Below are 24,677 nucleotides of genomic sequence, written 5' to 3'. Positions count from 1 at the left end.
AAGTCATGACTGACAAGTCTTGAATGCATACATTAGTTCCCTGCTGTTTGCAAGACAAATTGCCTGTGCCTCAACCTGCATCTTTGCTTCTAAGTGTATGTAATAGCGATTTTAATGTCTGCAATTACATGAAGCTTTTGTTTTCCTTAATGATACTAGCAAAGGCAAATCTGTTCATTTTAGCTTGCAGACTATGCCCTTTGTAGACTTAAGCCATTCTTCAGCTTCACATTCTGCCATTTCAGCTTCTCTTTGCCGGTCTGTATGCGGAAGAACTATGACCTTCACTGCCAAGCAGAGGTCCTGAGACAAACCTGTCTCCCTAATGAAGACGATCACAATGTCCTTTTTCTGCTGATTTAGAAACCAGAAGTTATTCAATCAAAACCGCACAATCAAATAGCAGCTTTTATCACAGGCAAAAATACAACAATTATTCATGTGTAGTCCCCAAACAGACTTGTGCCGATTACTGGGAATTGTAATTAATCTGAATGGCAGAGTGCAACACAAGCGACTTTTACTTGTAATGAAGATGATTTACTGAACACAGTGGGGTCACTTATGAGATCTGACATTATGCCCTTTAACCAGCAGCAGCTATACTAGATAATTCATATACCAGGAAAGTTATGCTCCTCACTGGCCGTCCACACTAGCTATGCGACAATCATCTGGTATATGGGAATTTACCATCTATATATATATCTATCTATATATATAATTGTCTAAGGGTTTTTCCGTCTGTCTGTCTGTCTGTCTGTCCTGGAAATCCCGGCTCTCTGATTGGTCGAGGCCCCCAGGCCTCGACCAATCAGAGACCGGCACAGCATCGACGTAGAAATCCCGCGTCTCTGATTGGTCGAGGCCGCCAGGCCTCGACCAATCAGCGACGGGCACAGCGACGATGATGTCATAAAGGATGTAGAAATCCCGCGTCTGATTGGTCGAGGCCGCCAGGCCTCGACCAATCAGCAACGGGCACAGCGACGATGATGTCATAAAGGACGTAGACATCATCCGCCAGGCCTCGACCAATCAGAGACGGGCACAGCGACGATGATGTCATAATGGTTGCCATGGCGACGATGATGTCATAAAGGTTGCCTTGACCAATCAGCAACGGGAACAGTCTGCCGCGAATTCTGGAATCATCATTGTCCATATACTACGGGGACATGCATATTCTAGAATTCCAGGCCTCGACCAATCAGCAACGGGCACAGCGACGATGATGTCATAAAGGACGTAGACATCCCGCGTCTGATTGGTCGAAGCCGCCAGGCCTCGACCAATCAGCAACGGGCACAGTATCGACGTACATGTCATAATGGTTGCCATGGCGACGATGATGTCATAAAGGTTGCCTCGACCAATCAGCGACGGGCACAGTCCACCAGGCCTTGACCAATCAGCGACAGGCACAGCGACGATGATGTCATAAAGGACGTAGACATCCCGCGTCTCTGATTGGTCGAGGCCGCCAGATCAATCAGCGACAGACACAGTCTGCCGCGAATTCTGGAATCATCATTGTCCATATATTACAGGGACATGCATATTCTAGAATACCCGATGCGTTAGATTGCCCAGCCACGTAGTATATTGGCCAGTCACGTAGTAAATTGCCCAGCTACGTAGTATATTGCCCAGTGACGTAGTATATTGGCCAGCCACGTAGTATATTGCCCAGGTACGTAGTATATTGCCCACTGACGTAGTATATTGCACAGCGACGTAGTATACAGCACAGAGCCACATGATCTATTGCCCAGCCACGTAGTATATTGCACAGCGACGTAGTATATTGCCCAGTGACGTAGTATACAGCACAGAGCCACGTAGTATATTGCCCAGTCACGTAGTACATTGCCCAGCTACGTAGTATATTGCCCAGCCACGTATGTCACAGGTTAAAAAATAAACATACTCACCTTCGGATCCGAGGGCCCCTTGTAGTTGTAACATACTCACCTTCGGATCTGGCGCAGTCGATGAGCGCACGGCTGCCGCCATCTTCCGTTTCCAGGATGCATTGCGAAATTACATAGATGACTTAGCGGTCTCGCGAGGCCGCTAAGTCTTCTGGGTAATTTCGCAATGCATCGCCGGGAACTGAAGATGGCTGCCGGCGCGAGCGGCTCGGCGGACAACAGAGGGTGAGTATAGCAGGTTTTTTGTTTTTTTATTATTTTTAACGTTAGACCAATCAGAGACCGGCACAGCATCGACGTAGAAATCCCGCGTCTCTGATTGGTCGAGGCCGCCAGGCCTCGACCAATCAGCAACGGGCACAGCGACGATGATGTCATAATGGTTGCCATGGCGACGATGATGTCATAAAGGTTGCCTTGACCAATCAGCGACGGGCACAGTCTGCCGCGAATTCTGGAATCATCATTGTCCATATACTACAGGGACATGCATATTCTAGAATACCCGATGCGTTAGAATCGGGCCACAATCTAGTATCTATATAATTGGCTAAGAGTTTAATTGTCTGTCTGTCCTGGAAATCCCGCGTCGCTGATTGGTCGAGGCCACCAGGCCTCGACCAATCAGCGACGGGCACAGTCTTCCGCGAATTTTGTAATCATCATTGTCCTCCACTGCTGTCAAGTGCCACCATTGTGTTGTCTAAGGGTCTAATTGTCTGTCTGTCTCGGAAATCCCGCCTTGCTGATTGGTCGAGGCCAGCCGGCCTCTATGGGGCCATAACTGCATGGAGCAGTATAATACGTGACTGGGCAAAATACTACGTGACTGGGCAATATACTATGTGGACATGCATATTCTAGGATACCTGATGCGTTGGAATCGGGCCACCATCTAGTCTATATATAATTGTCTGTCTGTCCTGGAAATCCCACGTCGCTGATTGGTCGAGGCCAGCCGGCTTCTATGGGGCCATGACTGCATGGAGCATTAGAATACGTGACTGGGCAATATACTACGTGGACATGCATATTCTAGAATACCCGATGCGTTAGAATCGGGCCACCATCTAGTCTACTATATAATTGTCTAAGGGTCACTTCCGTCTTTCTGTCCTTCTGTCTGTCACGGATATTCATTGGTCGCGGCCTCTGTCTAGTCAAGGAAATCCAAGTCGCTGATTGGTCGCGGAAAAAAAGCCACGACCAATCAGCGACAGGCACAGTCCGGAAGAAAATGGCCACTCCTTACTCCCCGCAGTCACTGCCCGGCGCCCGCATACTCCCCTCCAGCCACCGCTAACACAGGGTTAATGCCGGTGGTAACAGACCGCGTTATGCCGTGGATAACACGCTCCGTTACCACCGCTATTAACCCTGTGTGTCCTCAACTTTTTACTATTGATGCTGCCTATGCGGCATCAATAGTAAAAAATCTAACGTTAAAAATAATAAAAAAACAAAAAACCTGCTATACTCACCCTCTGTTGTCCGCCGAGCCGCTCGCGCCGGCAGCCATCTTCAGTTCCCGGCGATGCATTGCGAAATTACCCAGAAGACTTAGCGGCCTCGCGAGACCGCTAAGTCATCTATGTAATTTCGCAATGCATCCTGGAAACGGAAGATGGCGGCAGCCGTGCGCTCATCGACTGCGCCAGATCCGAAGGTGAGTATGTTACAACTACAAGGGGCCCTCGGATCCGAAGGTGAGTATGTTTATTTTTTAACCTGTGACATACGTGGCTGGGCAATATACTACGTAGCTGGGCAATATACTACGTGACTGGGCAATATACTACGTGGCTCTGTGCTGTATACTACGTCACTGGGCAATATACTACGTCGCTGTGCAATATACTACGTGGCTGGGCAATAGATCATGTGGCTCTGTGCTGTATACTACGTCGCTGTGCAATATACTACGTCAGTGGGCAATATACTACGTACCTGGGCAATATACTACGTGGCTGGCCAATATACTACGTCACTGGGCAATATACTACGTAGCTGGGCAATTTACTACGTGACTGGCCAATATACTACGTGGCTGGGCAATATACTAAGTCGCTGTGCAATATACTATGTCACTGGGCAATATACTACGTAGCTAGCCAATATACTACGTCACTGGGCAATATACTACGTGGCTGGCCAATATACTAGGTCACTGGGCAATATACTACATGGCTGGCCAATATACTAGGTCACTGGGCAATATACTACATGGCTGGGCAATATACTACATGGCTGGGCAATATATTACGTGGCTGGGCAATATACTACGTGGACATGCATATTCTAGAATACCCGATGCGTTAGAATCGGGCCACCATCTAGTTTATGATAAAAGCATAGCTCTGCGTGGTATCATATGTTTACCAGCTTTATTGAGCACACATTTCATGCCACAAATTTAATTGAAGTTTACACTATCTTTATTTGGTTAGGTGGCTGATATACAGCACTGTGCAGAAGTTTTAGGTGGGTGTGGAAAAATGTTGCAAGTTAAGAATATCTTAAAATAAAACAAGTTTTTTTTTGTTTTTTTTTAAAGATAATGTTTGTTACGGTAATTGCTAAAAGCGCAAGTGAATGAAAAAAAGAGAAATATAAATCAAATACAAAATTTGGTGTGACCGCCCTTTGCCTTCAAAACAGCATCAGTTCTTCTAAGTACACCTGCACACAGTTTTTGAAAGAACTTTCCAAGGAGGTTGATCCAAATATCTTGGAGAACAGATCCAAGAACAGGTTCTGTGGATGTAGGCTTGTGGAAATCTGTCTCTTCGTGTAATCCCATACAAAAATATTTAGAATTGAGAGTCCTCAGTGGTTGATACCTTTTAATGGCCAACTGAAAAGATGGTAACAAATTGCAAGCTTTCTAGACTACTCAGGTCTCTTCATCACGCATAATAGAATGCAAAATCTTAAGAATCACATATTTATACACAACAGGACAAGAATAATGTAACATAAGACAAGTGACGTGAAGCAGCACTATCACTATAGGGAGAGTGAGAAACAGCTGTGGCCATAAATATTGGAACAGTTCATAGATAAGGAGTGTGAATGTTTTATGGTCTTCTGATTGGGGTCTGGTTCTGTGTTATGATGCCTCAAGGTCTGAGGAGCAAAGTCCTTAATTGATATAAAAAGACATCCATGTGACACATTCATTCCTGCACTGAGTGTCAAAGGTTGTCATCAGTTTATGCTCCCAGACCCATCTGTCTAGAGATTTGAAGTTACTTTTTAATACAAGTAAATCTCATGTCCATGGTGCTGTGATTTGGGATACAAAAAGGTTTTGCCACAGGTAGATCCATTCTTTTTTCTTATTGTGTGGCGGTGAGAATTCATCCTTATTCTAAGGTTTTGCCCTGTCTCCCCCACATACAGACCCCCAGTTGGACATTTAGTACATATAATTAAGTACACCACATTAGATGTGATGCAGCTGATGAAATACCTGGGATCTTGTAGTCCTGATGTGACTTGGGGATCTTTATCTTGTCTGTGGTTATTATAAATGGACAGGTTTTACATTTTTTCTGGTTGCAAGGAAAGCATTAAGCTACTTACCGGTAGCGGCATTTTTCGGAGGCTCATGACAGCACCACGAGAGAGGGGATCCGCCCCTTTAGGAACAGGAAACCCACAGATACAAAAGGGCGGCACCTCTCCCACGTATCAATTGTATTACAGAGCCTGAGATGACTACCGCAGTTAATGACAAGCATACACAAACATTATATACAACAGAATACAATATCTTTAATGAAGTAATAATTCAGATATCACACGTGAGACAACCTTTTTTTTTTTACATTTTAAGGAAGTGCAATAGGGATTGAACTAAGGGTGCTGTCATGGGTCTCCGAAAAATGCCGCTACCGGTAAGTAGCTTAATGCTTTATTTGGACTCCCATGACAGCACCACGAGAGATTTACAGAGATGTAAGCCACCTTAGGGAGGGACTATAGCCTGCAGCACCCTTAACCCGAAGGCGAGATCTGAGGAGAACCCCAAGTCCAAGCGATAGTTTGAAAAAGGTGGAAAGGGATGACCATGTGGCCGCCTTATATATATGGTCGATTGATACTCCAGACCTTTCCGCCCAGGATGATGCCATGGCTCGGGTGGAATGCACCCTCAGATTCTGCGGAGCCGGACCCCACCTGCTGTGTAAGCCAGAGAGATAGCCTCCCTAATCCATTTAGCTAGTGTGTATTTTGATGCTCTAACCCCCTTCCTAAGGCTACTTTCACACTAGCGTTTTTTTCCAATACGTCGCAATGCGTCGTTTATGGGAAAAAACACATCCTGCAAAGTTGTCGGCAGGATGCGTTTTTGCCCCATAGACTAACATTAGCGACGCATTGACACACGTCGCAACCGTCATGCGACGGTTGCGCCATGTTGTGGCGGACCGCCGGGAGCAAAAATGTTACATGTAACGTTTTTTGCTGCCGACGGTCTGCCATTTCCGACCGCACATGCGCGGCCGGAACTCCGCCCCCACCTCCCCGCACCTCACAATGGGGCAGCGGATTCGCTGGAAAATTACATCCGTTGCCTCCGTTGTGCGGCGCATTCACTGCTAGCGTCGGTATGTCAGCCCGACGCACTGCGACGGGCTGAGTCCGACGCTAGTGTGAAAGTAGTCTAAGACCTTGGAAGAATAAGAATAGTGCATTATCTTTTTTCCAGTCATTAGTGACAGATATATTGTAAAAGGCATCTCCTGACATTAATGTATGGAGTTCTTTTTCTTTAGGGTTAGAAGAATGAGGGATAAAAGAAGGTAGAACTATCTCCTGTGACCTGTGAAATTGGGATGCTACCTTTGGTAGGTAAGCTGGGTCTTGCCTGAGGATAACCCTATCCTGTAAGAATTCCGTATACGGGGGAAGTCTGTAAAGCACCTGGATGTCCACTATTCTGCGAGCCGATGTTATGGCTACCAGAAAAGCTGTATTGAGAGATACAATTTTGATTGAGGTTTCATGTAAGGGCTCAAAGGGGACTTTTGTTTGAGAAGAAAGGACTAGATTTAAGTCCCACAGTACCGATTTGTTTTTGCAAAGGTCTAGCTCTACCGACTGCCTTAATGAACCTCGACACGCAATAATTATTGGCAATATTACAAGAGAACAGGGCACCAAGGGCTGATACCTGTACTCTCAGTGTACTTTTAGAGAGATTTAACTCTAACCCCCTCTGCAGAAATTCTAATATTTGGCGTATCGGTACCCCTTCTTTGATGTTAAAATCTGAGAAAGTCAAGAACTTTCTCCAGGTTCTAGAGTAGATCTTTGTTGTTATCTGTTTTCTACTTTTTAGAAGGGTGTCTACCAAATTTGGGGAGAAGGCTTTATCTTTTAATAATGACCGCTCAAACTCCAAGCCGTTAAATGGAGTCTCTTCACTTGTGGATGGTATATCGGCCCCTGGAAAAGCAAATTCGGGATGTCTGGTAGTACCCAGGGATCGCCTACCGACATTGTCCTGAGCCATACAAACCAGGTTCTCCTGGGCCAGAAAGGAGCAGTCAGAATGACCTTCGCACGATCCGCCCTGATTTTCCTCACCACTAGAGGTAACAGGTTTAACGGTGGGAAGCCGTAAGCCAGAGTAAATTCCCATTTTATTAGGAATGCATCCACTGCCAGCGGATTCTCCCTGGGATTTAACGAACAAAATCTTTTAACTTTTTTGTTGTCTCTTGTGGCAAATAGGTCCACCACTGGCTGACCCCATCGGCGGACAATCTGATTGAAGACGTCTCCATTTAAAGACCATTCCCCTTGTCTTGGCATATTGTGGCTGAGAAAGTCTGCTTTTACGTTTTCCTTCCCTTTGATGTGAAGAACAGTCAAAGATTGAAAATTCGTCTCTGCCATCTGGAACAGGCGATCTGTGACCTGCATCAGAGTCTCGGAAGTGTTCCGCCTTGATGATTTATATAGGCGACCTATGCCACCTGGTTGTCCGAGAGGATCCTGATGTGTTGTCCCTGCACATGTATAAGGAGTTTTTTTAACTGCCAACTCAATCGCCAATAATTCCCTCTGATTGGATGAAGACGTTGTGTACGGTTCCCATTTTTCCTGAACCACAATGTCATCCATGTGGGCCCCCACCCTGAGGGGCTGGCATCCGTAGTTATCACCCGGGATATATCCGTTACCCAGGGAACCTCTGCCAATAAATTATCCCTATCCAGCCACCATTTTAGGGATTCAAGAGTTACAGGTCTCAAGGTTATTTTTTCCTCTAAGACACCCCTCAAGATTTTGTCATTAATCAAAACATCTTTCTGTAGGGGTCTAGTATGAAATTGGGCCCATCTGACCGCTGGGATGCATGATGTGAGGGACCCTAGCAGGGACATAGCTTGTCGAAGGGTCATAGAGGGTGTATTGATTGCCTTTAATACTTGATGCTGAATTTGATCTAATTTCTCTATTGGGAGAAGACACTTGTGTAGCTGAATCTAATAATAATAAACCTAAAAACTTTTGAATTTTTAGGGGCTACAACCGGGATTTCTCATAATTAATTATCCAACCCAGGTGTTCCAATTTAACTCTAGTTACTTCTAATTGTGACAACAGTGCTCTATTGAATTCCCTGCTATGAGGAAATTATCAAGGTAGGGAACAATAAGAATATTAGATTCCTATAAATGTGCCATAACTTCCGCAATTAGTTTTGTAAGTAGAAAAACCGGAGAAAAACACATGGAGTACAAGTACCATATTGAAAAGGTAAAAATACACGTTTTTATTTAACAATATTTAACCCCTTAGTGACAGAGCCAATTTGGTACTTAAAGGGAACCTGTCACCCCGTTTTTTGAGATTGAGCTATAAATACTGTTAAATAGGGCCTGCGCTGTGTGTTCCTATAGTGTATGTAGTGTACCCCGATTCCCCACCTATGCTGAGAAATAACTTACCAAAGTCGCCGTTTTCGCCTGTCAATCAGGCTGGTCAGGTCGGGAGGGCGTGGTGACATCGCTGGTTCTTCCTCAGCTTTACGTTGGTGGCGTAGTGGTGAACAAGCAGCGCGCGATCTGCGCTGTCATCCCTTTCGTCGGTGGGGGCGGCCATCTTCCTGGGGCCGCGCGTGCGCAGATCGAGTGCTCTGCTGCACGGGGCTTCAGGAAAATGGCCGCGGGATGCCGCGCGTGCGCATTAGAGATCGCGGCGGCCATTTTCCCAAAGCCGAGATGCAAACTCGGCTTTGGGAAAATGGCCGCCGCGATCTCTAATGCGCACGCGCGGCATCCCGCGGCCATTTTCCTGAAGCCCCGTGCAGCAGAGCACTCGATCTGCGCACGCGCGGCCCCAGGAAGATGGCCGCCCCCACCGACGAAAGGGATGACAGCGCAGATCGCGCGCTGCTTGTTCACCACTACGCCACCAACGTAAAACTGAGGAAGAACCAGCGATGTCACCACGCCCTCCCGACCTGACCAGCCTGATTGACAGGCGAAAACGGCGACTTTGGTAAGTTATTTCTCAGCATAGGTGGGGAATCGGGGTACACTACATACACTATAGGAACACACAGCGCAGGCCCTATTTAACAGTATTTATAGCTCAATCTCAAAAAACGGGGTGACAGGTTCCCTTTAATGACCAGGCCAATTTTTGCAATTCTGACCACTGTCACTTTATGAGGTTATAACTCTGGAACGCTTCAACGGATCCCGCTGATTCTGAGATTGTTTTTTCGTGACATATTGTACTTCATGTTAGTGGTAACATTTCTTCGATATTACTTGCGATTATTTATGAAAAAAACGGAAATATGGCGAAAATTTTTAAAATTTTGCAATTTTCAAACTTTTTATTTTTATGCCCTTAAATCAGAGAGATATGTCACGAAAAATAGTTAATAAATAACATTTCCCACATGTCTACTTTACATCAGCACAATTTTGGAAACAAAATTTTTTTTTGTTAGGGAGTTATAAGGGTTAAAAGTTGACCAGCAATTTCTCATTTTTACAACACCATTTATTTTTTAGGGACCACATCACATTTGAAGTCATTTTGAGGGGTCTATATGATAGAAAATAATGAAGTGTGACACCATTCTAAAAACTAAACCCCTCAAGGTTCTCAAAACCACATTCAAGAAGTTTATTAACCCTTTACGTGCTTCACAGGAACTGAAACAATGTGGAAGGAAAAAATGAACATTTAACTTTTTTTTGCAAACATCTTAATTCAGAACAATTTTTTTTATTTTCACAAGTGTAAAAACAGAAATGTAACCATAAATTTTGTTATGCAATTTCTCCTGAATACGCCAATACCCCATATGTGGGGGTAAACCACTGTTAGGGCGCACCGCAGAACTTAGAAGTGAAGGAGCGCCGTTTGACTTTTTCAATGCAGAATTGGCTGGAATTGAGATCGGACGCCATGTCACGTTTAGAGAGCCCCTGATGTGCCTAAACAGTGGAAACTCCCCACAAGTGACACCATTTTGGAAACTAGACCCCTTAAGGAACTTCTCTAGATGTGTGGTGAGCACTTTGAACCCCCAAGTGCTTCACAGAAGTTTATAACGTAGAGCCGTGAAAATAAAAAATCGCTTTTGTTTACACAAAAATGATCTTTTCGCCCACAAATTCTTATTTTCACAAGGGTAACAGGAGAAATTAGACCACAAAAGTTGTTGTGCGATTTCTCCTGAATACGTCGATACCCCATATGTGAGGGTAAACCACTGTTTGGGCGCACCGCAGAGCTTGGAAGTGAAGGAGTGCCGTTTTACTTTTTCAATGTAGAATTGGCTGGAATTGAGATTGGACGCCATGTCGCGTTTGGAGAGCCTCTGATGTGCCTAAACAGTGGAAACCCCCCACAAGTGACACCATTTTGGAAACTAGACCCCTTAAGGAACTTATCTAGATGTGTGGCGAGCACTTTGAACCCCCATGTGCTTCACAGAAGTTTATAATGCAGAGCCGTGAAAATAAAAAATATTTTTTTTTTTCCACAAAAAAGATTTTTTAGCCCCCAAGTTTTTATTTTCACAAGGGTAACAAGAGAAATTGGACCCCAAAAGTTGTTGTCCAATTTGTCCTGAGTATGCTGGTACCCCATATGTGGGGGTAAACCACTGTTTGGGCGCACGGCAGAGCTCGGAAGGAAGGAGCGCCGTTTTGGAATGCAGACTTTGATAGAATGGTCTGCGGGTATTATGTTGCGTTTGCAGAGCCCCTGATGTACCTAACCAGTAGAAACCCTCCACAAGTGACCCCATTTTGGAAACTAGACCCCCCAAGGAACTTATCTAGATGTGTGGTGAGAACTTTGAATGCCCAAGTGCTTCACAGAAGTTTAGAATGCAGAGTCGTGAAAATAAAAAATATTTTTTTTTTCCACAAAAAAGATATTGTAGCCCCCAAGTTTTTATTTTCACAAGGGTAACAAGAGAAATTGGACCCCAGAAATTGTTGTCCAATTTATCCCGAGTACGCTGATATGTGGGGGTAACCCACTGTTTGGGCGCACGGCAGAGCTCAGAAGGGAGGGAGCACCATTTGACTTTTTGAGCGCAAAATTGGCTGTCGTGTTTGGAGACCCCCTGATGTACCTAAACAGTGGAAACCCCCCAATTCTAGCTCCAACCCTAACCCCAACACACCCCTAACCCTAATCCCAACCTGATCCATAATCCTAATCACTAACCCTAACCATAATCACAACCCTTACCCCAAAACAACCCTAATGTCAACCCTAACCATAACCCTAATCAAAACCCTAAATCCAACACACCCCTAATCCTAATCTCAACCCTAACCTCAAACCTAACCCTAATCCCAATACACCCCTAATCACAACCCTAACCTTAACCCTAATCCCAAACCTAACCCTAATCCCAAGCGTAACCCTAATGCCAACCCTAACCCAAACCCTAACCCTAATCCTAGCTCTAACCCTAACTTTAGCCCCAACCCTAGCCCTAACTTTAGCCCCAACCCTAAGGCTACTTTCACACTTGCGTCGTTTGGCATTCCGTCGCAATCCGTCGTTTTGGACAAGAAACGGATCCTGCAAATGTGCCCGCAGGATGCTTTTTTTGCCCATAGACTTGTATTGCCGACGGATCGTGACGGATGGCCACACGTCGCGTCCGTCATGCACTGGATCAGTTGTGTTTTGGCGGAGCGTCGGCACAAAAAAACGTTCAATGAAACTTTTTTTGTACGTCGCATCCGCCATTTCTGACCGCGCATGCGTGGCCGTAACTCCGCCCCCTCCTCCCCAGGACATAGATTGGGCAGCGGATGCGTTGAAAAACTACAGCTGCTGCCCACGTTGTGCACAATTTTCACAACGTGCGTCGGTATGTCGGGCCGACGCATTGCGACGGCCCCGTACCGACGTAAGTGTGAAAGAAGCCTAACCCTAAATTTAGCCCCAACCCTAACCCTAAATTTAGCTCCAACCCTAACCCTAAATTTAGCCCCAACCCTAGCCCTAACCTTAGCCCTAACCCTACCCCTAATTTTAGCCCCAACTGCTGTTCTCCTGCCGGCCGGCAGATGGAGACAGATGGCGGGCGCACTGGGCATGCGCCCGCCATGTTCTTCTGCCGGCGGCCAGGAGGAGCAGCAAGAGGATCCAGGGACCTAGGTGAGTATGCTAGGGTCCCCGAATCCCCCTATTTCTCTGTCCTCTGATGTGCGATCACATCAGAGGACAGAGAATTGCACTTATTTATTTTATTTTTTTTTTTGCGGTCGCCGGTAAACAGTTAATTACCGGCGATCGCAAAACAGGGGTCGGTAATACCGACCCCGATCATGCTCTTTGGGGTCTCGGCTACCCCCGGCAGCCGAGACCCCAAAGATTCTCCCGGTGCCAGCCGGCGGGCGCACTGCGCATGCGCCCGCCATTTTGAAGATGGCGGCGCCCACCGGGAGACACGAGGAGCATCGGGGGAGCTAGGTGAGTATTGGGGGGCCACCTGGGACCCCTTTTCTCTGTCCTCCGATGTGCGATCACATCGGAGGACAGAGAAATTAAAAAGAGATCGCGTTTTTTTTTGCGATCGCCGGTAAACGGTTAATTACCGGCGATCGCAAATGCGGGGTGGGTTAAAAAAAACCCGAATCATGTTCTCTGGGGTCTCGGCTACCCCCGGCAGCCGAGACCCCGGAGAAAATCGGCCTCTGGGGGGCGCTATTGACTTTTTCCACAGCGCCGTTAATTAACGGCGCTATGGTTTAAGTACCCTTAGCGGCCGCCGTTAAAAGGCGTATCGGCGGTCGCTAAGGGGTTAAAAACACAAAGTCATAACAAATACAAAATGTACAATAAGGGAAACTCTGGATAGCACTGAAAAATCAGAGCAACGGCAGCCCCCATAAACCACTGATACAATTTCAACCTAAAGTGCCATTAGTGCATGTTTAAAGGTAATGATACTGCAGCAGCCGGATATCTAAGAGTGAAGTCCTACCACTCCCCAAGTGGGGTGCCGCTCATCCGAACGGCCTATCTCATAATTACACCGGTTCAGCAGCTCTTACCCATTCAGTCGGTCTACAGGGGTCACCGCCGCAGCCCCTGGCTGAACCGCAGGAAACTTCATCCCTATCCTCATCCGCCGAAGAATCCGAGAATAATGGGGCTTTATATTTAGAGCTTCCTGCTTGAGATAGGCACTTTATGGATTGTTTAACTTCCATACTGACCATCTTTCAGGCTTGTGGCCATAGTAAGGGATTCTTCCGCTACCTGAGGGGGGCAAGTAAGGCAATCTAGTCTATGAAGATCTAATTCCCTCCACCCTCTCCCCTTCCATGAGACCTCACCGTCTGCTGGATACAGGGGGCGCATAGTTTTTTAGGGCACAAATCAGGTAAGGGAACTCCGCAGATGGCACATTCTCTATGTTTTGCCTTACTGATGCATTTCTTCCTCTACAACAAAACATTAGGGGAATCACGTCACTGGGTGAACTTTCACGAAGATCACTTACCAGCGGCTGCCCAAAGAGAGAGATACCGGAATATGAGGGGGATTCTTCCTGGCTGATGCTCCAGACCCCTGTCTGGAGGAGCTTTTGCGGCCAGATTCACTACTCCTTCTGTCATGCACCTTTCCTTTGGGCTTCTGAGATACCTCGTCCAGCAGCAGAGGCTGCTGTTCATGCTCACTCTCCATCCTCACGGTACGAGGCCAGAAGCAAGGAACCCAGATCCGGAGCTCGTTCATATAACCCATCCTCCGGTCAGCAGATATGCCGAGCGCTCCCCTGATTCGCTGTCTGCCTCCCCCCCAGTTGCAGAAGGTCGTCTCATGGTGTCTGATAGCAAGCGGCATGCAATTGCCGGTGGGAGCCGCCATCTTGGGTACACCACGCATGCGCGGGACCCCGAAAACCCAGAAGTAACTGCCGGCTCCGCCCCCGACGTCACCCCGGCCCCTAGCACTTCCTGTCAGTGCTCAGAGCAGTGTGGGACGCCCGGCTAACCAGCAGCACACCGGGTGGCGCCACCAAAATGTCGCCGCACCAGACAGAGCCCCCAGCCGCACCATCCCACCGGAAGGAGGAGACCCCAGGGGACATACTTACCCAGCGCTGGACTGGGAGACAGGACCCCGCCAGCGGCCACTCCCTGCTGAGAATGTCACCGCTGTGCAGCCCTGCCAGGACCATCGTGACATCTCCAGGATCTCCGCACCGGCCGAGGTAATTTTATTCCTTTACATTAAAAATACACAGCAAACAAACTAGCTATAATATGCCAGACCAGGCTATACAAAATCGGTCAGAAAAATGGTTATGATAGTATACCAAGGACCGATGGGCATCGCGGTCCGGGGCCTCTCATTTTCATAGGATGACGTCCTCTTCTGGTCTTCACGCTGCGGCTCTGGCACAGGCGTACTTTGAGGGCAGAGCAAAGTACTTCAGTGCGCAGGCGCCGGGAAAGGTCAGAGGCCCGGCGCCTGCGCACTGCAGTGCTTTGCCCTCAACAGGGCAGACAAAGTACACCTGATGAAGATAGGAGGCGCCGGACCGGACCAGCAGCGGGACCGCCCCTGGGTGAGTATAATCTAACCTCTTTTTCTCATCTTTTAGGATACATCGTGGGGCTTATCTACAGCATTACAGAATGCTGTAGATAAACCCCTGATGCCGGTGAGCTTACCTCACCCTCGATTTTGGGGGTGACAGATTCCCTTTAACTAACCTTATTGATCCCTAATGTACCCCTACCTAACTGCGGAGGTTGACACCCTATCTTGAACACAATCTGGAGCCCCCGCTCGACGGAGGCTAACCCTAGATACACCCTGTTGTTCCCTGTCTACGATGCCTAATCATTCCAACAAAACTATATCCACCATGATGCCTATATATACGCCCTGATGAAGGATAATAAAGAGGGAACAAACAAGGAAACAATAGGAGGGGTGGTGGTTATGAAATTGGTAGAGGGTAGGGTTTTTGCAAAAGCACTAAGAGGTAATAATGACAGACTCAGATAGAGGACCTCTGTCCAAAAATATTTGGTAAAATACATCTCCTACAAACCATTCAAACGACCAACAGACTGCCAACAAAAGATTAATTTACAAAGTAAGGAAAACACATCACTCCAGGGATTAGCAGTGGGCTTTAAACTGATGTAACTAGCCATCAGATATCCCCAATCAATTGTCCCTACTAGTGATGAGCGAGTATACTCGTTACTCTGGTTTCCCCGAGCATGCTCGGGTGGTCTCAAAGTATTTTGGCGTGCTCGGAGATTTAGTTTTCGTCGCCGCAGCTGCATGATTTGCGGCTGCTAGACAGGCTGAATACATGTGGGAATTCTGTAACAAACAGGCAAACCCCACATGTATTCAGCCTGTCTAGCAGCCGCAAATCATGCAGCTACGGCGCCGAAAACTAAATCTGTGTATACACACACACACAGATTTTGTGCACAGACTGTATTTTGGTTTGTATTTCCATAGATTGCCAGATCTTTTAAGCAAATATTCTGCACTTATGGTAGAAATTCAATTAAGTTTAAGTTTACTGTACTTGTTACAATTAGAATAAAGTAACTTTGGTACCACATACAATTGCTACTTCAATATATCAGTATAGTGTGTGTGTGTGTGTATACGGTTGATATACTACTTTGCCTTTGCATTCCAGACATCATGCAGGCAGTAATCAACTAGGATGCCAAAGGCCCACTAGTAACACCAACTCCAGGGCCCCACTTTTCAGCTACATGCAAATATGACTTTATTGCTATACAAATTTGTGAATGAGGATAAACTGAGTTGATTGTTAAATATATAAGATGCAGGGTTTGTCTGTACATAGTGAATCAAGTGCATTGTGTCAAATACTGCTCATATAAGAGGGTGGTTGCCCAAAGCCTGCACAGTGACCCACCAGAGGATACTCCTGTGGGCCAGTCCGAGCCTGCATGCAGGTATATACCACAAAGATTGATTGTTCAGATATTAGTGTACAGCGAATTCTCTCTCTTCAATAATTACACACCTATAATAACCTTGGGACTCTTGGCACTTACTTTATATTGTTCTTGAGAAGTTTTTGACAGCTAAAACACTTGAATGTGGTGTGAGTCTTCTCTTCTTGCTGTATCAGCTGATAATCTCCACAATAGCTTCCATAATAAAATTCACTAACAAGCATAACCAACTTTCCTCTTTCAATATCTTCCACTGAATTTAGTGGTTTGGAAGCATCAGGGTTTATTACTCCATGGAATAAAATCTGCATTTTCTCTGGACAACAGTACTGTAATATAAAAAGAAATGGAGATTTAAGGCCTCAAAATTGTATTCGTTGGAGAAAAGATTAATATTCAAATCAGTCCCCCCAAAATCTACATAGCCTCTATTAAGGACATGTCACGAACATCAGGTCAGTAGGGGTTTGACTCTGGGACTCCCCGCCAATCTGCTAGGTAAAAAGGTTATGACTAATTTAATGCATCTACGAGAATTCTGTAGCCTCTTCAGTCAGCTTATTAGCTGGGGTGACAAGACAGATAAAATCACGCAACTGCAAAAACAAAGTTGGAAAGTAGCATAGGTGGAATTGTGGAGCTCTGTGACTAAACAGAATTCCACCTTTGTCATTTCAATCTAGTTTTGTCCCAATCTGCACTAGGAAATCTAAGATCATCATTCAGTGCAGGTAGGAGATTGAGTGGTTAGCCTATTCAGACAAGGGTCAGGCTTCCAGCAGTTAGTACCAAATTAAAAAAAGCTTACCTTTTAACAATCTTCACCGCATCTGCCTGTACATGTACACCGCAAGTCGGAAGCGAGTATAACCACGAAAATACGGAGCAAAAACGTCCACTTCAACATAGTTGTATAAAAATATTCAAATTGTTTATTAATTTATAACAATCACATAAATGCATCAATGCACAAAATATGTGTGCTATCAGCACAAACATATGGCAGGAGACACAAAAAGGAGAAACGTGATGGTAACCAAGTTAGAGGGGGAGTACTATGGTACACCCTTCAGGTAGCAGCATAAATCCATAGTCTAAGATTCCATATATGGCCATGTGTATCTATATCATTATGTCCAATAGTACATATTCCAGGGCCACCCTATACACACAATCACATACTTATATACAATTGCTGCTTACCGATTATTGGTCAGGGCTGGTACCCCCATCTCGCTTGGCCCCCCGGACGCGCGTTTCGAGTAGCTTTTTTGGCCCCCCCGGATGCGCGTTTCGCGTAGCTTTTTCAACAGGGTGTCACTCTGGGGGGGGGGGGGTCTTGATGGGGGCAAGCGAGGTGGGGGTACCAGCCCTGACCACTAATGGGTAAGCAGCAATTGTATACAAGCATGTGATTGTGTATATAGGGTCGCCCTGGAATATGTACTATTGGACATAATGATATAGATACACATGGCCATATATGGAATCTTAGACTATGGATTTATGCTGCTACCTGAAGGGTGTACCATAGTACTCCCCCTCTAACTTGGTTACCGTCACGTTTCTCCTTTTTGTGTCTCCTGCCATATGTTTGTGCTGATAGCACACATATTTTGTATTTTGTGCATTGATGCATTTATGTGATTGTTATAAATTAATAAACAATTTGAATATTTTTATACAACTATGTTGAAGTGGACGTTTTTGCTCCGTATTTTCGTGGTTATAGCATCGTGGAGTGGTCCTGGAGGGGCACCCGTGGGGTGCTTAAAAAGAGTTGGTATTATCCGCTCACCATTACAAACTATATTGGTGCTTCATGATTGTAGTAGTAATTCGGAAGTGAGTGCACGGAGTGGGCTCATCAGCTGCGCCCACCCCATACTCGGCAGGTTATGACTGTCTTACAACCACGACCTGCCTCTAACATTTGTGGGTGAAGCGATTTAAGTATTGTCATGAGAATTTTATACTCCAGACTATGGAAAGGCACTTTATGTTGATTTTGCTGTTTTAGATAACTCCATAATTTAAATTGTATAATTAATAACATGTAAGTGCAGTGGGTGGGCTTTGCACTTGCTCCGGTCTCTCGGTCTTTTACTTGCCCACTGCCTGCCTCCTGTCCGACAGGTCTCATGTTTTAGTGGCTTGTCAATTAGAGACAGGAAGCAGGGAGTGGGTGAGGAAAAATAGAGGCACAGGAGAGCTGTGAGTGGAGAGCCCACTCCACTGCACTTGTAGATCATTAGCATACAATTTGATGGATTCCTCTAAAAGAACAAATCTGATGATTTCTACAAGAAAGGTGAGGATTTAAAGCACCTCTACATTCATGCTCTTAGCATTCATGCCCTTATACGACCCTGATAACAGGTTACTGTATTAATAACATTACCTGACAACAAAGACAATTGTATGCTTCACACACAGTGGTAACAGTGTGCAATAGGCTTCTTCTTGTTCCAGCATGAATGTGCCCCAGTGCAATAGTGTGAGATTCACACAAACTCTCAGTCATGTTTGTGTAGATCTCACCTTAATGCACAGGGGCACATTCATGAAACATATACACAGTTTCAATATAATATAGACACACGTGTCCACATAAGGGGATTAAATCAGAAGGTTCAGTGCATCAAAGCATGTGAAACAGAGAAAGAACGCACATGGAAGAACCAATAAGTAGAAAAAAAAATTATATATTTATTCTTTTTGTTTAAAAAGTGGGGAGGAAGTTGTACAAGACGAGAAGGGTAATCAAACAATGATGACAACCAAAGATGTGGGACCTACAGAGGTAAGTTCAAGATGCACGTGCCATGAAATGCACGTAGGGGGATGCGGCACTGCACGCCTCAGGTAATGACATACCAACTTTATGTTCCTTCTGCCCTCTGTTTTTCCTCTTACATACAGTCATGTTCACTAGTGGTTTTATTTATTTCACTTGTTGATCAGTTACTTGCCTCACATGCATGTGAACTTTCACTTGTCACATAGGCATTTTGAGCTTACCTCCATCTTTGACCTGCAGTTCCACATCTTTGGTTGTCATCACTGTTTGATTATCCTTCTCGTCTTGTACAGCTTCCCCCCACTTTTTTAAACAAAATAATTTAATAAAGTATATTTCTATCTACCTACTGGTTCTTCCATGTGCGTTCTTTCTCTATACGTTTCAGGGGCACAGATGTTAGGCCCACTGAACACTTTTGGAATCACAATGCTGAGTGTGCACACATCATCCAACATCAGTGACCAAATTCACAAAACCTCTATTGGCTGAACTGGCACAAGTTCCCAGACATTTTTAAAAAAGTTTTTATTTTTAAAAGAGTGGAGCCCTTTATAACTAACTTTTAGAGGTTGTCCACCTCGATGGACAATTTGATTTTCACCTAAATGCATGCATTTGGGGCTGAAAGTCTTTTTTGCAATTGGGTTTCAAGAAAACTTGTGCACGCACAGTTGGTGAAATGCAGCTCAAAAATACTGCTGTGAATAAGGCCTTAACTGTAGGTAAGCGGATGGCATCTTCTGAGATACCTCAGTGGCATGAATTAAAGGGTTTTTAATTTGTCCTTCCTTTTAACCCCTTCCCGACCCATGACGCCACGTAGGCGTCATGAAAGTCGGTGCCATTCCGACCCATGACGCCTATGCGGCGTCATGGAAAGATCGCGTCCCTGCAGATCGGGTGAAAGGGTTAACTCCCATTTCACCCGATCTGCAGGGACAGGGGGAGTGGTAGTTTAGCCCAGGGGGGGTGGCTTCACCCCCTCGTGGCTACGATCGCTCTGATTGGCTGTTGAAAGTGAAACTGCCAATCAGAGCGATTTGTAATATTTCACCTATTATAACGGGTGAAATATTACAATCCAGCCATGGCCGATGCTGAAATATCATCGGCCATGGCTGGAAATACTAGTGTGCCCCCACCCCACCCCACCGATCGCCCCCCCAGCCCTCCGATCTGGCCGGTACACTGCTCCGGCTCCCCTCCGTCCAGTGCTCCGCTCCCCCCCGTGCTCTTGTCCGCTCCCCCCGTGCTCCAATCACCCCCCCTGCACTCCGATCCACCCCCCCTGCACTCCGATCCACCCCCCCCCCCCCCCGGTGCTCCGTTCCACCCCCCCGTGCTCCGTTCCACCCCTCCCGCACTCCGATTCCCCCCCCCCCCCCCCCGTGCTCCGTTCCACCCCTCCCGCACTCCGATTCCCCCCCCCCCCCCCCCCCGTGCTCCGATCCCCCCCCCTGTGGTCCCCCCCCACCCCATCATACTTACCGATCCAGCCGGGATCCCGTCCGTCTTCTCCCTGGGCGCCGCCATCTTCCAAAATGGCGGGCGCATGCGCAGTGCGCCCGCCGAATCTGCCGGCCGGCAGATTCGTTCCAAAGTGCATTTTGATCACGGAGATAGATTATATCTCAGTGATCAAAATAAAAAAAAATAATAAATGACCCCCCCCCTTTGTCACCCCCATAGGTAGGGACAATAAAAAAAATAAAGAAATTTTTTTTTTTCCACTAATGTTAGAATAGGGTTAGGGGTAGGGGTAGGGTTAGGGTTAGGGTTAGGGGTAGGGTTAGGGTTTCGGTATGTGCACACGTATTCTGGTCCTCTGCGGATTTTTCCGCTGCGGATTTGATAAATCCGCAGTGCTAAACCGCTGCGGATTTATGGCGGATTTACCGCGGTTTTTCTGCGCATTTCACTGCGGTTTTACAACTGCGATTTTCTATTTGAGCAGTTGTAAAACCGCTGCGGAATCCGCACAAAGAAGTGACATGCTGCGGAATGTAAACCGCTGCGTTTCCGTGCAGTTTTTCCGCAGCATGGGCACAGCGATTTTTGTTTCCCGTAGGTTTACATTGAACTGTAAACTCATGGGAAACTGCTGCGGATCCGCAGCGTTTTCCGCAGCGTGTGCACATACCTTTAGAATTAGGCTATGTGCACACGGTGCGGATTTGGCTGCGGATCCGCAGCAGTGTTCAATCAGGTTTACAGTACCATGTAAACATATGAAAAACCAAATCCGCTGTGCCCATGGTGCGGAAAATACCGCGCGGAAACGCTGCGTTGTATTTTCCGCAGCATGTCAATTCTTTGTGCGGATTCCGCAGTGTTTTACACCTGTTCCTCAATAGGAATCCGCAGGTGAAATCCGCACAAAAAACACTGGAAATCCGCGGAAAATCCGCAGGTAAAACGCAGTGCCTTTTACCCGCGGATTTTTAAAAAATGGTGCGAAAATATCTCACACGAATCCGCAACGTGGGCACATAGCCTTAGGGTTAGGGTTGGAATTAGGGTTGTGGTTATGGTTAGGGGTGTGTTGGGGTTAGGGTTGTGGTTAGGGGTGTGTTGCGGTTAGGGTTGTGTTTAGGGTTATGGCTACAGTTGGGATTAGGGTTAGGGGTGTGTTGGGGTTAGTGTTGGAGGAAGAATTGAGGGGTTACCACTGTTTAGGCACATCAGGGGTCTCCAAACGCAACATGGCGCCACCATTGATTCCAGCCAATCTCGTATTCAAAAAGTCAAATGGTGCTCCCTCACTTCCGAGCCCTGACGTGTGCCCAAACAGTGGTTTACCCCCACATATGGGGTACCAGCATACTCAGGACAAACTGCGCAACAATTACTGGGGTCCAATTTCTCCTGTTACCCTTGTGAATCAAAAAAAATGCTTGCTAAAACATAATTTTTGAGGAAAGAAAAATGATTTTTTATTTTCACGGCTCTGCGTTGTAAACGTCTGTGAAGCACTTGGGGGTTCAAAGTGCTCACCACATATCTAGATAAGTTCCTTGGGGGGTCTAATTTCTAAAATGGGGTCACTTGTGGGGGTTTCTACTGTTTAGGCACACCAGGGGCTCTGCAAACGCAACGTGACGCCCGCAGAGCATTCCATCAAAGTCTGCATTTCAAAACGTCACTACTTCACTTCCGAGCCTCGGCATGTGCCCAAACAGTGGTTTACCCCCACATATGGGGTATCAGCGTACTCAGGAGAAACTGGACAACAACTTTTGGGGTCCAATTTCTTCTGTAACCCTTGGGAAAATAAAAAATTCTGGGCTAAATAATTATTTTTGAGGAAAGAAAACGTATTTATTATTTTCACGGCTCTGCATTATAAACTTCTATGAAGCACTTGGGGGTTCAAAGTGCTCACCACACATCGATATAAGTTCCTTTGGGGGTCTAGTTTCCAAAATGGGGTCACTTGTGGGGGGTTTCTACTGTTAAGCCACATCAGGGGCTCTGCAAACGCAACGTGACGCCCACAGAGCATTCCATCAAAGTCTGCATTTCAAAACGTCACTACTTCACTTCCGAGCCCCGGCATGTGCCCAAACAGTGATTTACCCCCACATATGGGGTATCATCGTACTCAGGGGAAACTGGACAACAACTTTTGGGGTCAAATTTCTCCTGTTACCCTTGGGAAAATAAAAAATTGCAGGCTAAAAGATCATTTTTGAGAAAATAATTTTTTTTTTTTTTCATGGCTCTGCGTTATAAACTTCTGTGAAGCACTTGGGGGTTCAAAGTCCTCACCACACATCTAGATTAGTTCCTTTGGGGGTCTAGTTTCCAAAATGGTGTCATTTCTGGGGGATCTCCAATGTTTAGGCACACAGGGGCTCTCCAAACGTGACATGGTGTCCGCTAATGATTGGAGCTAATTTTCCATTTAAAAAGCCAAATGGCGTGCCATCCCTTCCGAGCCCTGCTGTGCGCCCAAACAGTGGTTTACCCCCACATATTGGGTATCTGCGTACTCAGGACAAACAGGACAACAATATTTGGGGTCCAATTTCTCCTATTATCCTTGGCAAAATAGGAAATTCCAGGCTAAAAAATCATTTTTGAGGAAAGAAAAATTATTTTTTATTTTCATGGCTCTGCGTTATAAACTTCTGTGAAGCACCTGGGGGTTTAAAGTGCTCACTAGGCATCTAAATAAGTTCCTTGGGGGGTCTAGTTTCCAAAATGGGGTCACTTGTGGGGGAGCGCCAATGTTTAGGCACACAGGAGCTCTCCAAACGCGACATGGTGTCCGCTAACGATGGAAATAATTTTTCATTCAAAAAGTCAAATGGCGCTCCTTCCCTTCCGAGCCTTACCATGTGCCCAAACAGTGGTTTACCCCCACATGTGAGGTATTGGTGTACTCAGGAGAAATTGCCCAACACATTTTAGGATCCATTTTATCCTGTTGCCCATGTGAAAATGAAAAAATTGAGGCTAAAAGAATTTTTTTGTGAAAAAAAAGTACTTTTTCATTTTTACGGATTAATTTGTGAAGCACCTGGGGGTTCAAAGTGCTCACTATGCATCTAGATAAGTTCCTTGGGGCGTCTAGTTTCCAAAATGGGGTCACTTGTGGGGGAGCTCCAATTTTTAGGCACACGGGGGCTCTCCAAACGTGACATGGTGTCCGCTAAAGAGTGGAGCCAATTTTTGATTCAAAAAGTCAAATGGCGCTCCTTCCCTTCCAAGCCCTGCCGTGCGCCCAAACAGTGGTTTACCCCCACATATGAGGTATCAGCGTACTCAGGACAAATTGGACAACAACTTTCGTGGTTCAGTTTCTCCTTTTACCATTGGGAAAATAAAAAAATTGTTGCTAAAAGATAATTTTTGTGACTAAAAAGTTAAATGTTCATTTTTTCCTTCCATGTTGCTTCTGCTGCTGTGAAGCACCTGAAGGGTTAATAAACTTCTTGAATGTGGTTTTGAGTACCTTGAGGGGTGCAGTTTTTAGAATGGTGTCACTTTTGGGTATTTTCAGCCATATAGACCCCTCAAACTGACTTCAAATGTGAGGTGGTCCCTAAAAAAAATGGTTTTGTAAATTTCGTTGTAAAAATGACAAATCGCTGGTCAAATTTTAACCCTTATAACTTCCTAACAAAAAAAAAATTTGTTTCCAAAATTGTGCTGATGTAAAGTAAACGTGTGGGAAATGTTATTTATTAACTATTTTGTGTCACATATCTCTCTGGTTTAACAGAATAAAAATTCAAAATGTGAAAATTGCGAAATTTTCAAAATTTTCGCCAAATTTCCGTTTTTATCACAAATAAACGCAGAATTTATTGACCTAAATTTACCACTAACATGAAGCCCAATATGTCACGAAAAAACAATCTCAGAACCGCTAGGATCCGTTGAAGCGTTCCTGAGTTATTACCTCATAAAGGGACACTGGTCAGAATTGCAAAAAACGGCAAGGTCTTTAAGGTC

The 24,677-nt window shown here is 45.8% G+C and overlaps 1 protein-coding gene across 3 annotated transcripts in view; it reads right to left on the bottom strand.

Moving 5' to 3' along the window:
- ZNF280D (zinc finger protein 280D) overlaps positions 1-24,677 on the bottom strand; it is a 131,751-nt gene that overhangs the window by 59,117 nt on the left and 47,957 nt on the right. For all 3 annotated transcript variants that reach the window (XM_069765937.1, XM_069765940.1, XM_069765938.1), the window contains one exon: positions 16,514-16,743. In XM_069765937.1, the coding sequence (XP_069622038.1) occupies positions 16,514-16,743 (230 nt within the window). The remainder of the gene's footprint in view (positions 1-16,513; positions 16,744-24,677) is intronic.

The sequence above is a fragment of the Ranitomeya imitator genome, chromosome 4 (genome assembly GCF_032444005.1).
Source record: "Ranitomeya imitator isolate aRanImi1 chromosome 4, aRanImi1.pri, whole genome shotgun sequence".
NCBI lineage: Eukaryota > Metazoa > Chordata > Amphibia > Anura > Dendrobatidae > Ranitomeya > Ranitomeya imitator.
Note: the sequence above shows the minus strand (reverse complement) of the source record. Positions and strands in the feature narration are given on the sequence as shown.